Source organism: Peromyscus californicus, unplaced genomic scaffold, assembly GCF_007827085.1.
Source record: "Peromyscus californicus insignis strain IS unplaced genomic scaffold, ASM782708v3 Scaffold_11__1_contigs__length_118956290, whole genome shotgun sequence".
Taxonomy (NCBI): Eukaryota; Metazoa; Chordata; class Mammalia; order Rodentia; family Cricetidae; genus Peromyscus; species Peromyscus californicus.
The window spans coordinates 69,028,949-69,044,315 of NW_026294402.1; the positions used below are offsets into that span (position 1 = coordinate 69,028,949).

Sequence of the window (15,367 nt, forward strand, 5' to 3'; positions counted from 1 at the left end):
CTTTATTGTTCTCAGGAAGTCACTACTGTCTCAAATTTATTTATGTAGGTGGGTAATTTAAAACAATTTATTTGTTGATAGTAGATTATAATACTAGAAAGCAAATATCTGTGGTATTTTAGGATATATTTACTAGAAGACCAAACATTTTAAATTTGATGGAAATTACCAGGGAAGCCAAATGGTGAAAAGTTCCAGTTCCTGGGAGGGACTTCTAGGGTCAGGCAGCGCAGTTCCTTCTCATTGTGTCTGTGGACAGGAGTACTACACTGGTGTGGCACGTTCTATGTTTCCCTAACTCTCTGCCTTGCTCTTGTACCTTGGTCGAAGCACTGTCCTTTGCAGCCTATCTTTCTTGAAGAAAGCCTGACATTTCAAGTCAAGTCTCCAGCACACATTATAGAGGTCATTTTCCCTATTCGAAAATGAAAACAGCAGAAAGAAGTACAGTAGGTTCTGTATAAATATTGACAGTCCTTATGTCTTTGTCTGTGCTTGTATTTTAACAACACACTACTAAGCAGAAGGCTGGGTGAGAATCACCATTTTGTATGCAGAATATAAAATATAATCCTCCCTTTATATGCAGAAAGACTCAGAGGTCTGTGCTGGCCTTAAACACTCCAAGTCCCCTTCGATGGAAGTCTGTCACTGGAATTTAATCCCAGTCTGTCTTATGACTGTGTAAGTTTCTGTCTCTCTGCCCTGGTCTCTACCTGGAAATCCCCAGGCTGTGTATGCAAACACCTGACCTTTAACCAGGCCAAGTCCATCATAGATACATCTCTGAATCTCCTCTGCCAGAGCGTGTTAGGCATGTAGAGGTGGTGTTCTCAGAAGGAAGGATTTGCCATAAAGATGGAGGGGTGTACCTCTCAGCCCTCATGTCAAGGGCACTGGTCCTTAGGACAGAATGAAAAACAGCTAGAAAGTTGAAAGCCTTACTCTTCTCCACCAACCTGTTGTTGGTATCCCCTCACAGAAGGAGGGGTTTTGAGGAGGGGGTTATTGGACCAGCAACTGAGTTTCTATCCATACTTCCCAGGCAGTGTGTGCAATGTAGCCCTAATTGAGTTTAGGTCTTGGGTCTAGGTTAGGCACTAGAGTATAGAAGCCTGGGGAAGTTAACTGAGGAGGACTATGGGCCATGGGGAAGCCATCCTCCATGCTGGGTGCAGATCTCCAAGTGTATCATTGATCTCCAAGGTCATTGATACCCAGCTTCTTTCCCATAACCCTCCACCATTGCTTTGTAAGTAGACCCAGTAAACTCACTGGTATCCCAAGGTGGACTTTGGTGGAATGATACTTTGGTTTGTCACTGGGGAGGAATAGGAGGGTAGATTTGCTTATACCTCCCTAGGGGAGGAATTCTCACGAGAACACACTGATAGTCTTCCTTGTGGTTATTCTCTTTTTTCTAGATATCCTAACAATTTTAAAAATGTGCTTAAGTGATGTAAATTCCATGAATTCTGCTGAGAAGTGATTTAAAAGAGCTCATTAATCAGGAGAAAGAAGCAATAATAATTTGATAAGAAATTTTAAAGAATTAACAACTATGTTAAGATTTATTATCAACAAAACCAAATATCCAATGTTTTCTTTGGTTGGGGGATATTTCCTTAGGGGTAGAGTAGAATATTTGTACTTTAGATACTATAGTAAATTAGCCTTTGATGTCTCTTGCCCTTGCAATGCCGTGAGGCTTTGAGGCTGAGCCATTCTTGTTTACTATATGTTGCAAACAGGTCACATTGGATGGTACAGTAGATGAAACAGATTAGATACCTGTGCAAAACCAGGAGGTGACAGCCATACACTTACAGGGGTAAGCTATGGTTATGGCTAGACAATTCGAGAGATGGTTGTGCTTAGTTTAAGATGAGGTATGTGAATGTGTAAAATATACAGTGTAAGGCACAAGGCTATGTGATTAAAGTACAATGCATTATTTCTCAAGGATTGTCAAAAGCCAAGCATGGTAGCACACACCTGTTCTCTCAACCACTTGAGAGGCCGAGGCAAGAGTATTTTTGAGCCCAGGAGTACAAAGCCAGTTCCAGGTAACACAGAGAGACTTAAAATTTTTTGAAAATATTTTCCAAATATCACATTGTGTAGCCCCAGAAAACTCATGAGAAGACTATCCATGTGGATACCAAGTTCAAAGAGAGGTTTCTCAGAAAGACAACGAACCACATGGTTGTAAGTTCTGGAATGCAGTCATTTTCCGGGAAGATGAACCTCAGTCTTTCATCTGATAAACTTTTCTAACTGTCATACTTGAGAGAAAAGATTTTCTTGATGTTGCTGCCGGTGTCCTTGGTTGACAGTATCTCAATAGTCATGGAAAAACAAAGGTTAGAAAGTTGTATTTAGACATTGATATTCAGGATGTTTTCTTACAAATTTAAAATGATTAAAATGGGAGAGCATTGTTGCTGGAGAGCTTCTCTCCAGGTTCCACCAAGCCCCACAGTCCCACAACCCACGTATAAAATAATCACTCAGACGCTTATATTACTTATAAACTGTATGGCCGTGGCAGGCTTCTTGTTAACTGTTTTTATATCTTAAATTAACCAATTTCTATAAATCTATACTTTGCCACGTGGCTCGTGGCTTACTGGCATCTTTACATGTTGCTTGTCCTGGCAGTGGCTGGCAGTGTCTCCCCCTCCTTCTTCCTGTTCCCTCAATTTTCCTCTTTCCTTGTCCCGCCTAAACTTCCTGCCTGGTCACTGGCCAATCAGGGTTTTATTTATATAGAGTGATATCCACAGCAGAGCATTGCCAAGAGTCCCTGGGATTAAAATTCTGCCTGTTGCTGTAACATGATGGCCAGGACCAGTTTAAAGTGCCAAATACCAGCTAAGAGTGATGGAGGAAATGGGAGGGAGGAGGGGCCTGAGACTGAATTTGGTGGTTGTCATTACATTTTTCACATCTCACTTCCCATCAGAAGGTGGAGGGATCTATCATTTTTTTTTTTTTTTTTTTTTTTTTTTTTTTTTTGGTTTTTCAAGACAGGGTTTCTCTGTGTAGCTTTGCGCCGTTCCTGGAACTCGCTTTGGAGACCAGGCTGGCCTTGAACTCACAGAGATCCGCCTGCCTCTGCCTCCCGAGTGCTGGGATTAAAGGCGTGCGCCACCACCGCCCGGCGGGATCTATCATTTTTACTATCACTTTCCTATAATAATCAATTTAGTTCATCTTTTCTTAATATTATCAATGAGAATTAATTATCTCTAACACAACTTTTTCTCATAGGTAGGACAGGAATAATATGAAATTAAATCTGTATTATGTTATTAATTCTTGAATTTCTTATCATTTCTGTTCAGTTGGGTATGAGTTATATTTAAGATTAATAATACAAATGAACTCATAAAGGATATGAAGCAGACATCAAGATTAATTTGCTCAATGAATATGTGATATCACATTTATAAAACCAGTGGACTATTTGTCAATTGTTTTCTGATACTTTCTTTCTGTATGGGAATGTGTATGTATATGAGTGTAGTATGCATACATGTGTGTGGCATATGTCTACCTGTGCATGGGTTTAGAAACCAAAGAAAATGTCAGGTGTCATCCTCCATTCCTCTGCACTTTTATTTATTTATTTATTATTCCCTGACCTGGAAATCATGGGTTTTGGCTATGCAGAGAGCCAACAACTGATCCTTCTGTCTCTGCCCCCACCCCCTAGAGCCCTGGTTATAGGGACTTGAAGACAATAACTGATTTATTTGGTGCTAGGTTCCAAACTGAGGTCCCTATAGTTGGGTAATACCTTGCTACTAAGCTTTCCAGTATTCTGATCATTGTGTGTGTATATGTGTGTGTGTGTGTCCCCGTGCGCGCGCGCACACACTTATATGTGCACACATTTGGAGGTCAAGTGATAATGTCTTGTGTCTTCCTTGCTTGCTCTATGCTGTATTTCCTGAGGCAGGGTCTCTCACTGAACCCAGAGCTCACCATTTGGGCTAATCTAGGGGGGAAATCTCCTTTGTCTTCTTCATGCTGAAATTACAGGCATTTACCTGAGTACCATGAATCTGAATTCTAGGTCTCATACTTGTGTGATAAGCATAGGACATCACCTCAGGCTAACTCTGGTAAATTTTATACTTACTCTTTTTTTGAAGATTTATTTTTATTACTTACATGTATGTGTGTGTATGTATGTATACATGTGTGAATGTATGGCGCATGAGTGCAGTGCCCACAGAGGTCAGAAGAGGGCGTTGTTTCCCCTGGAGCTGGAGTTACATGTGGCTCAGAACCCAGCCCCAGTCTTCTGCAAGAGCAGCCAGTGCTCTTCACTGTTGAGCCAGCTCTCCAGCCCCCTACACTTTTGTTCCTTTTAGCTTTAAATTGGACTTGTCAGCACCACTTCTGGAGCTGGAAGGATGTCAGAGGACAGAGGAGATTAATTCCAGCTCTAATAACATAAGAAATAAAAAAGAAAGGTTCTGGTGATAACAAACTCCAGCAATAAAAGCAACAACAAAAGCTGGGGGGCTCTGAGTGAGGGCAGATGCACCCTGAGCCTTGGTGTCTTCACCAACCCTAATCGTTTAAGTAAGTTACACATCACCAGTACAAACACTGCCAACCTGGGAACCCCAGATGAGCACTCCAGAATCTCTGTTGTTTGTGAGCTGCACACTAGGAGACAGTACAAAAATATTCCATAGCTGTTCCTTGTTGCTCACGTTCACACTGGACAGTAAGAGGGGTTTTAGTCGTGAAGACTCTTGGAGTGGATAACAAGACTCCTAGAGGAGGATACACTTTCAAGTCCACCATTTCATAGCCAATGACAAAATTTCAACTATCTAGACAAAGCTCCCAGGCTGGCTCTTTCTGTGGTAAAAAGGCAGGAATGACAGCTTAAAGAACCAAGATCCTTCTGTGAAAACGGCCTTTGAGGTCTCTTTATTGTATTCATTCCAGTGGATATTTTGCTCATATTTGTTTTGTATCTTGGGTTTCATTTTCCAGGCACTTTGGAAAGGCATGAGACAGGAGAAAGGGCAAGGATTATTCTTAACTGTGGTGACAATGTGCAGCTTGTCAGATCTGAGCCTATACTGTCAGTGGCCTCAGAGACACACAAGCACAAGAGTGTAGAGCAGAGGTCCTCCAGTTCCCACCAACCTGGGCTGGTGCCCTGCCCTGGTCTGCAGCTGGAGTCTTCATGTAAGGTGAGTCCACATCTCCAGTGTTCCACAGGAGCATAGCAGCTGGGGTAAGAAGCAACACGGCCCTAACCTGTCCGCACAAAAGCAGGGAGGCGGTGATGGCCTCAGTCCAGTGATGTTGGGTTGAACAGGATGGGGGAATTTAACTCTGTAGTGGATGCTATCCCTGCATTGACATTTGTGACAATAGAGTTTCCAGCTTATCAAAAATTAAGTTACTGTCCCATGAACTTAAATTATAAGTGTTTTTCAATGGTGGTGATTATATTCTGTAGTTGGATCCATTTTTATTCCTTCAGTTGAATGCATTTAGTATCTTTTACTCTGACTTGCTGCTTGTTATTAGACTAGCTTTATTATTTTTCTTTTCTAGACATGTTATAGTGATTTAATCTAATTTCCTTAAGATAGTGTTTTCCATTTTTATCCTTCATGCTATCTTGTTAACCTCTTTACCCGTGCCATGTGTATGAATGTCCCTGGTGCTTTTTTCATGTAAATATCCCCTCCATAATATTATCTAACATATTTCTGCAATTTTAAGGACCACTATATACTCTGTTTTATTTCTCTTATTGCTGATGTAAATTATTTTTTACTAATTAATAATTGATGTATAAATATTTCTAATAACATGTTTGAACCTAAAGATTTTTAGAAAATCAAAAGTAGGGCCTAGAGAGATTGCTCAGAGTCAGGGGCACTTGCTATTCTTCCAGGGAACCCAAGTTTAGATGCCACCATCCACATGGGCCTCACAACTGTGAGTAACCACAGCTCGAGGGATCTGATGTCCCTGTCTTTGCTGGCCACCTTCTCTCACGTGCATATAAGAGCTAAGTTGCACACACATACACTCTTACTCATAATTGAAAATAATCAATAACATAAAAAAACAGATCAAAATTATTTGTGTGGACATGTAGGAACAGAGGTTTCTAAATCAGGAATTGCATATCCTTACCATTTCCTATTATTTCATTGCTCTGAATGAAGACTTAGCTATGATCCTGTTTTTATCTTGTGTGTACATTTATATTAGAAGCAGTAGATGTCTTGTCACTCATCAAGGTGATGGAAGTCAGGTCACCCATCTGAGCTTCCACACCACCTTACGAGTTTAGGGACCTGATCTGGATTTTATCTGAGGCCAGCATTCATTTTGAGATCTCAGACACTAACTGAACACCTAACAATAAATGTGTAACTTGAAGGGTGTTTACTTGCTGAACAGTGAGTGCGTAATAGTGCTGGAATCACACTAGTTGACCGTCCAGTCTCCAAGTGCAAAGCTGGGTGGCTGCACGGCACAGATGCTGATTCAGAGCCCCATGGTCCTCATGATGTCATCCTCGGGGTGTTGATCCACTGAGTTCTGAAAGCCAGATACTGTCACCTCAGCCCACCAGGCCACTGAAAATCCCCTAAAGATTGCATTTCTCTATTTATTATTTCATTCAGACAACCTACTTCAGTCTGCATGTTCCTTCTTCAGATCCTAAACCAATGGGAAGCAGCAGCTTGTTTTCTGTACTTTTTCATTATTTTGAGGTTGTCAAAAGCTGCTCTTTGTGTTTATTTATTAATTTTGGTCTACCTGTGTGGACATTGTATACATGCAGTGCCTATGGAGGCCAGAAGAGGGCATCAGATTCCCTCTTCTGGGATGTTGTAAGCTACCATGTGGGTACTGGGAACTGAACCCAGGTCCTCTGGAAGAGCAGTCAGTGCTCTTAACCACTGAGCCATCTCTCCAGCTCTAGTTCTTAGCATCCCTAACATGAAAACAGGCTGTTTGTAAGGATACTTATACAGCTGTGATAAATTTTTAATTGAATCATACACATTGGGATCGACAAGGCTCAGTGATTGAGCCTGTCTAGGTGTTCATTCCCATTCCGATGCAGCTGCCTTGCTGTCTGTTGAAGTGGAGTGTGCATTAGAGAGTAGAAAGAATGTGCTGGAGAGGGCAATGTGGGGTGGATCTGAGTAGGGCGCCAGACACCTGTGTCTGAAAGTGTCATCATGAAATGCACCGTTTTATACAATAAGCATACACAATAGTGGAGTAGGGATTCTTCTAGAATGGTAGACAAGAGCTAGGTGTCTGTTGACCTGCTTGTTTCAGAGGTGGAGGCGTAAGGTCTGTAGGAAAAAAAAAATCACTTTCACTAGGTGCCAGTTTCTCTGCTTGGATTCCCAGAAGATAAACTGACTGCTGTTTCTTTCTGAAGCTCTGAGTTACCCTGTAGGTAGTGGTAACAGTGTATACACATTTCATTTTCTGTATATAATTTTGTTTCTTTCTTGACTTGAAGAAGCAATAAAATGCCCTGGTCTTGTCTTCCTACTCTAGGCTGATTTCCACTCTATTTTCTAGTTGTTACTCTTTACCCGAGCAGACTGCAAATTTCCAGCCTTTGCTCTTTGCAGTGGAGAAGTAGAGGAGACAGGGACTCACCTCTTTTCCTTCCCATGCTCCTGTTGTCGCTAGATTTGGTGTGGCTGCAGGCATCTGTCCTTGTGCTTCTCTGTCCCACTTTCAGTTCTGTACGGCATGCCTGCATTTTCTGTCACCCGTGTGTCATTTTAGCATTTCTTTAGGGCCAGGGTGCCGAGATGGTTTTATTTATTATTATCATTTATTTATTTACTTCGCTTTTCCAGACAGGGTTTCTCTGAGTAGCCCTGGCTGTCCTGGAACTCACTCTGTAGACCAGGCTGGCCTCAAAGTCAGAGATCCACTTGTCTCTGCCTCCTGAGTGCTGGGATTAAAGGCCTGTGCCACCACCACCTAGTTTCAAAGATAAACTTGTATGGTATTAATTTGCTTTTTTGTGCATGTAATATATGTGTGAGAGAGTGGGCACATGGGTCATGGCGCCCATGTGGAGGTAAGAGAGCAGCTTCAGGTGCTGGGCCTTGCCGCCCACATTGCTTGACGTGAGGTCTTTTGTGTTCGCTGTCATGTATGCCATCCAGGGTAGAAGTGCTGCAAGCTTCTGGGGGTCTCCACCTCTCCTCTCTGCCTCTCTTCTCAGATGTCTGATACTGTGCTCAGCTTTTCTAGGAATTCTGGGGACTCAGGCTCAGTTTGTCGTATGTGTAAGCGCTCTGTCCACTGAGTCATCTTCCTAGTTCCTGAGCAATTTAACTCTTAATATACTAAATGCTTCATGAGTTTCAGAAGAGAAAAAGTCTTCAAAGAGTGTGTGACTCACATACAGGTTGTGGGTGGGGGAAGTGGACAACAAGCCTGTGTGTTTTGGACCATCCCAGAGTGCTTTGCATTTGTGTCCGTGTTAGGGCACTTGTGTCGGTGATAATGAGGCATAGGGCAGACTACCGGACAACAATGGAATAGACAGTTTAGACAGGACAAAACATCTGAAACTCCATGTTGGCCAATATTTGGATGTTTCTAGAATGTTCTATTCAGTTTTTCTTCATGGTTTTGGAGAGTACATATAAATGGAGGGGGGTCAGATTATGAAGAGAACAGAAAATGTCATAAAAAATCATTTAAAAAATATATCCACTTTGAATTTCTGGAGGAGCTAAATCTCTGCTGCTCCACAAAGTAAGATCTTTGGGATGAGAGGAGAAGAGTCAGAGTCTTAAAAGATTTACGGGATACAATACCATGTTGGCTTTTCTTAGATTGGGCAGAGGATAAAGCAGGATAGAATCTATTTAAATAGTGGAGGGAGAAATTTAGCTTTGAGGGAGGGATTTAACAACTGGGCTAAAATCATTGCTACATGACAGAATCTTTGCTGCTTCACTATATTTTAAAGAGAAAGGTCTCATTTTGCCCATTGGTTAGTTGGTTCTTTTTGGTGTGCGTGCGTGTGTGTGTGTGTGTGTGTGTGTGTGTGTGTGTGTGTGTGTGAATATTTTCAGTTCTTTATTGTGCTTCTTATCCATAAGATGGGTAAAGGGATAAGCAGGATTATTTTAATTGCCACAATTTATGCATTTGCAGTGTCTGAGTCGGACTCTGCTGAACCGAGCAGAACACATCTCTCACCAGCTCTGTACTTGCTTGCCAGCTTAGAGCTGCCCTGTCTAATGTGGTGATATTAAAATGAACACGTGCCGGGTGGTGGTGGCGCACGCCTTTAATCCCAGCACTCGGGAGGCAGAGCCAGGCGGATCTCTGTGAGTTCGAGGCCAGCCTGGTCTCCAAAGCGAGTTCCAGGAAAGGCGCAAAGCTACACAGAGAAACCCTGTCTCGAAAAACCAAAAAAAAAAAAAAAAAAAAAAAAGAACACGTGACAGTTCTAGTTGGTGTTTGAAATAAGACCAGAACAAAATGTTAGACACATACATTTTGAACATATGAAAATAAATACAAATTATTCAAACCAACTTTACCCACTTTCTGTTTATGTTGTTTTGAGATGTCTGCTGGGCAGTTACTATAAATGTGATCTGCATTTTATTTATTTAAGACAATGGTGCCCATGAAAAGGGTTATGTGAATCTTTCAGTAAAAATCAGGGAGTGAATGTTTTAGGGTCACAGCTCAGATCTTTGCCTACTCAGCTCTGATGTTGAGCACAGGGGTAACCATGGAGTATTCAGGTAGACTTTACCCTACAGCGGCAGGCAGTGGCCCAGATGTGATACACTGGCTGTAGTTTGCTGATCTATGACCTAGTAGTTCTCTTTGCCCTGGAAGGTGAGGAGGTATCAGGAGAAACTGGCAAAAGAATCTGTCACTCTTCTTTTATCCATGTCTGAAATTTTAATAAAGCCATTTATCTTAATTTCATATATTTGTGTATATATGTGTGCATACATATGTATATATATAGAACATAAATTGGAATAGTTTGTGCCAATATATTATATTCTATTATTGTATAGAAACCAGTATTTATATGTGTTGGGACACCATCCTTTATTAAATAAATAAATAAATAAACAAACAAACAAACAAATAAATAAATAAATAAATAAGGAGACAAATAAAAGCAACAATAAAATATCCTGCAAATTAAAATTTCAGGGTACAATCAAGTGTGTGTGTGTGTGTGTGTGTGTGTGTGTGTGTGTGTGTCTGGTAAAAAGTCAAGGGCAAACATATCCTGTGGTGATATTTTATTTGTGTACCCCAATAAAGCTTATCTGGGGATGAGAGGGAGGTGTAAAGCATATAAGTTTGATAGACATCAAAAGATAGTTTTTGGTTGGTAATGCAAGTTAGGATAGAAAGTGAATTAGGTACATTCTGGGCTCACCTAAATAGGATAGATAATGGAATATTTTCTCTGAATTTGTCAAACGCTAATGGACTAAACATTGTTGATATATTTATTGCCTGTATATAATATATAGTTATTGTACTTATTGTATATAGTTTTCTTATATTAATTATAATTTTTTTATTTTAGACAAAAAAAGGGGGAAATGTGATATTTTATTTGTGCACCCCAATAAAGTTTATCTGGAGATCAGAGGAAAAAGCCAGCTACTATATTAAACACAGAGGTCAGGCAGTGGTAGCACATGCCTTTAATCCTAGCATTCAGGAGGTAGAGATTCATCTGGATCTCCGTGAGTTCAAGGCCACACTGGGAACAGAGCCAGGTATGGTGGCACACACTTTTAATTCCCAGCACTAGTTAACCATAGAGGTCTGGAGGTCTGTACAGACAGACAGGAAGTGATAGAGCTGGGCAGAAAGAGGAAGTGAGATGGCAGGGCACAGAAAGGATGTAGGCCTGAGTATGCAGGAAGTGGCTCCCTCTCTGGCTGAGGATTTCCTAGCAGTAAGAACATGGCTGGCTTCTTTCTGCTTCTCTGATCTCTCAGTTTTCATCCCACTATTTGGCTCTGATTTTTTTTTTTTATTAATAAGACCGTTTAGCAATTTGTCTTATAATATCCCATTACAGGAAGTGCCTCTGGTCTGCAAGCACTTATGCTATGTCTTGCTTAGTCATTGTCCCAAGGAGATATTTGAACCTTCGTTCCAATTTTGGGACATATCCCACAAGTGATCAGAGTTATAAACGGCCAGTGAGCCATGCAAAGAGGGAGCCAGTGGAGTGAGTCTTCCTTCCTGAAGAAGAATCTAAGCAGTGCCTGGCTCCATGTGGCCCTATGAGTTCCTAGAGCACATGCTCACTCCTGTTTGGAGCCTTTAAAATGGACTCCCTGACAATCAGCGTCTCCCTGTGTCTCTACAGAGATAAAGGTGTGAACTTTATTGCCACATGCCACACTGTCCTCAAGTGTTCATAGATCTCCCTGCTTCATGTGTAGTATGTGGAAGAATGGAATTGAGTATGTGCTTATGTGTGTGAGTATACCTACACATGTGCATTCTTGCCTTTGGATGTCAGGGATTAAAGTCAGGTGTCTTCCTCAGTCACTCTCCACCATGTTTTTGATATAAGGGTTTTATTGAACTTGAACCTTACCAATTTGGCTAGACTGATTGGCCAGTGAGCCCTGGGGATCCTCTTGTCTCTGCCTCCCCAGTGCTGGGATTACAGGTGCACATCACCTCCCCCAGCTTTTACATGGTTACTAGGGATAAAATTCAGGTCTTTGGGCCAGGGAAGATAGTGCATGCTGTTAAATCCAGCACTAAGGAGACCAAGGCAGGTATATCTCTTCAGTTTGGTGCCATTTTGGTCTATGTAGTGAGTTACAGGTAGGCCAAGGATACATAGTGATGCTTACAGGGTAAGTATTTGACTGACTAGCCATCTTTTCCAACCTCCATTTCAGAATTTTAAATAGTGCACTTGTATGGATTAATCTAAACATATAAGATTGGTTGTAAATAACGACTACATTTGCATTTATACCTTAGTTGGTGTTTTTAAGGTTCTTAACCTTTATCTGGCCTTAGTATGATAGCTGGTGTCACTTGCTGAGAAATTTTATTTAAGTTTTATCTTGCCTCCTCTTGTAAAATACAGATGGCCACCTGCTAGGTTTTCAGTCAAAAGCTGGATTCTGCTACTTATACCTTATCAGAGTGAAAAGGAAAATTTTATTACTTATTTAAGTTTGTATGTGTGTGTATATACACATGAGTGCAGGGGCCCATGGAGGCCAGAAGAGGGCATAGGATCCTGGAGCTAGACTTACAGGTGGCTGTGAGCCACCTCACATGGGTTCTGGGGACTTCTAGATGAGCAGGATGTATACCACTGAGTATACCACTGAGCCAAGTCTCCAAACCAAAAAGCTACTTATTTTTTCTTTTTGTTGCTTGTTTTATGTTTTATGACACATAAAATAACCAAAACAGGACAACACAATGATATTTGAAAGTCTCACCTGTAGATTTACATTAAAATATTAAATCAAAGCTCACTGAGACAGTATTACATGTAGTTTAACTCCATTTTTATTTAAATATTCAGTTACCAAAAGCGCATTCATTAGAAGAGAGTAGGTAGTATTTATTTGAAAATGACTGAATTATTTAAGAATAAAGGGCTGGAGAGATAGATCAGTGGTTAAGAGTGCTTGCTGTTCTTTCAGAGGACCTGAGTTCGGTTCCCAGCACCCATGCCAGGCAGCTCACAACCGCCAGCAACTCACGCTCCAGGGCATCCCCTGGACTCTGGCATTCTCAGGTACTGTACATGCACAGCACATGCATGTGTACATATAATCAAAAGTAAGATTTAAAAAGATAAATTCCCCATGTAGAATGAGACTTTCCACTTCTTTGATTGGCAGGGAATTTGGGTGATATCCCTTTTGATAGTTGATCACAGTATAAATAACATGGAAAATTTTGCATAATTTTATAAGAAAATACATTCTTATGAAGCATTGAAAACATTCAGCTCTATAAGTTTAGTGTTAACATTTTTGTTTTAAATATTTTACTTTACTTAATCCCTACATAGTAACATAGTAAATGAACAATAACGTCTCCTCACCTCAGGCAGCCTAGGGAAACCTCTGTTAATGGCAATATGGGCATGGCAGTTTGCTTTTTGAACCATATGTGAAGCAATGGCTATTTTTGGCAGAAGGTAACCATATCTCAGAGGTTCTGTAAGGCAAATAAAAGCTTCCTTGATGGATAATGCTTTTTAAAAAATAACTTCTTTGTGAAAAAAAAACCAAAAACAAAACACATCCTATCATTCATTGGGTGGCATGAATTTAGACTTTAATTATTTATTTATTTATTTATTTATTTTTGCTCAGAAAGTTACCTCAGTCACGAGGAAAACCAGTGGAGGCTATCACAGCTTTGTTTCAAAACTACCTCAGGAGGTCCAGTACCCAATGAAAGAATAAGCATGGTGAAGGGGCTCCAGCTGCCGGCCTCCTGCGCAGGAGCCACCCTGAATTTCCTCAGAGGACTTCAAAGCCTCGCTCAAATCTAAACATCCGTCAGCCATGTAAATCGGAGTTACAAAAGGAAAAAGCACCCATTTCATGGTGCAGGGCTGGTGAGAGCCCAGCTTTGTGCTGCACGTGCCGGGCGGGGGTGGGAGGGTGGGGTGGAGGAGTGCCAGCCACAGAAGGGCCCTGCTCCTCCCCCTGTGACAAATGCAGTTAACACCAGATCCATATTAATGTTGTCAAATTCCCTTGATGTATTTAAACAGATTTTAATTATTTGCAGCATTCTGAGGCCCGGGATATATAGCCTCATACAGTCTTCAAAGAAAGCTTGCTTAACGTGTGAACGTAAAACCTCTCATCAAAATGAAACTTTGATACTGGCCTCAGTCACTGCCACAGGTTATTCATCCAGTCAGCAATTTGTGTGGCAAAGTGCCATTTGAATAGCGTATTGTTGGGGGACTTACGGTCCACTTGACAAGGGCTCTTTCTCTAAATAGTACAATTTGACTCCAGCTGTTAGAGATCGCCTTTGACAGCAGCCACACAGAACAGAGACTCACTGCTTGAAAAAAAAAAAATCAATATCAGCTTCTTGCTTCTAGGAAGCTGTTCTTTTCTCTTCTGTGGACCTATCAACAGCTATCGAGGGTGGAGAAGTGGAAGCTTAAATATTGCTTTAAATGCCATCTACTTTGAGTTTCCAGTTAAGACTTGCCGTGGATGGTACCAAAGTAGAGTTTTAGGATATGGTTCCCACACCCTGGTTCCTGTTGAGTCACAATTACAGGGCAGTTGAACCCGAAGTCTCTGTACTGTGTAGAAAAGAATTAGTGTAAACGCAGACAGAATTTCGGGTGATGTGACAGAGCCAGACCAATGACTTCTTGATGTTTACTTGTCAATGTGTCTTATACATTCCCTCCCTTCTCTCTGTTTTTTTTTGTTTTTGTTTTTTTTTTTTAGATGGCAGAATCTTTTGTGGCTGTGCCCATGGTAACACCCACAGATGTTGACAGCATTATGTTCCCAAAGTAGCCTTCCAGGTTTGGGGATTCGGTTTAGGGACTTTTCTAGCACTTTTTTTTTTTTTCAAGCATACAAGGTTGCTATGATACCTGACTGGCAGTAATAGCTATTGAATCTCTTAATTCCAATAACTCCACACTAGGACCCCTCTCCCTCTCCCCCTCTTTGATTGGGTCTCTCTATTATTTCCTCTTTGATCGGGTATCTCTCTTATTACCAGACGTTATGTTTAACATACAGCAGAGAAAATAAAATTGCATTCTTGAGATGAGAAAAAAAAAATGTCTTAAGGTAAAATCTTGAGCCATAAAACATTTCAAGTTATAAAAACCTTTAGTTGACTATTGATCTCCCAGGATTGCAGATACAATTTGTTTAAATTATTTCTTTCTTGGACTGTATGTGATTTTGGATTTTTATTGGTATTTCCCTGAGATGTCGTAAGTCTTCATCTAAGGCGTGTTGAATGGAATCTGGAAGAGCTGTCATTTTTAACATAGAAAATGCCAGTGTGATGTGTCCTTTCTCGAATGCCTTTTCACTGGGGTCGGTTGAAACAGCTGTTGTCTTATTACTGGCTAACTCTGCATTTACTGAATCTTTGGCTGCAATAGCAACTGAAAATTCATAAAGCTGATGGTTCAATTGTGAACAAAGACCTTTAAGGCTGACTCAAGGTCAACGTTATTGTTTTTATAATTGCTGATAGGCAATCCTGATTTCTCCCAGAGAAGGGCTTTGCTCAGCTTTGGTTTCTGTGAATGTTATCTCTTTTGTTAATTCTC

At 40.9% G+C, this 15,367-nt stretch overlaps 1 protein-coding gene across 3 annotated transcripts in view; it reads left to right on the top strand.

Annotated features, from left to right (window-relative positions):
* Positions 1–15,367, top strand: part of Wdr72 (WD repeat domain 72) — a 163,645-nt gene that overhangs the window by 38,273 nt on the left and 110,005 nt on the right. For all 3 annotated transcript variants that reach the window (XM_052729321.1, XM_052729326.1, XM_052729334.1), the window contains exon 13: positions 5,020–5,222. In XM_052729321.1, the coding sequence (XP_052585281.1) occupies positions 5,020–5,222 (203 nt within the window). The remainder of the gene's footprint in view (positions 1–5,019; positions 5,223–15,367) is intronic.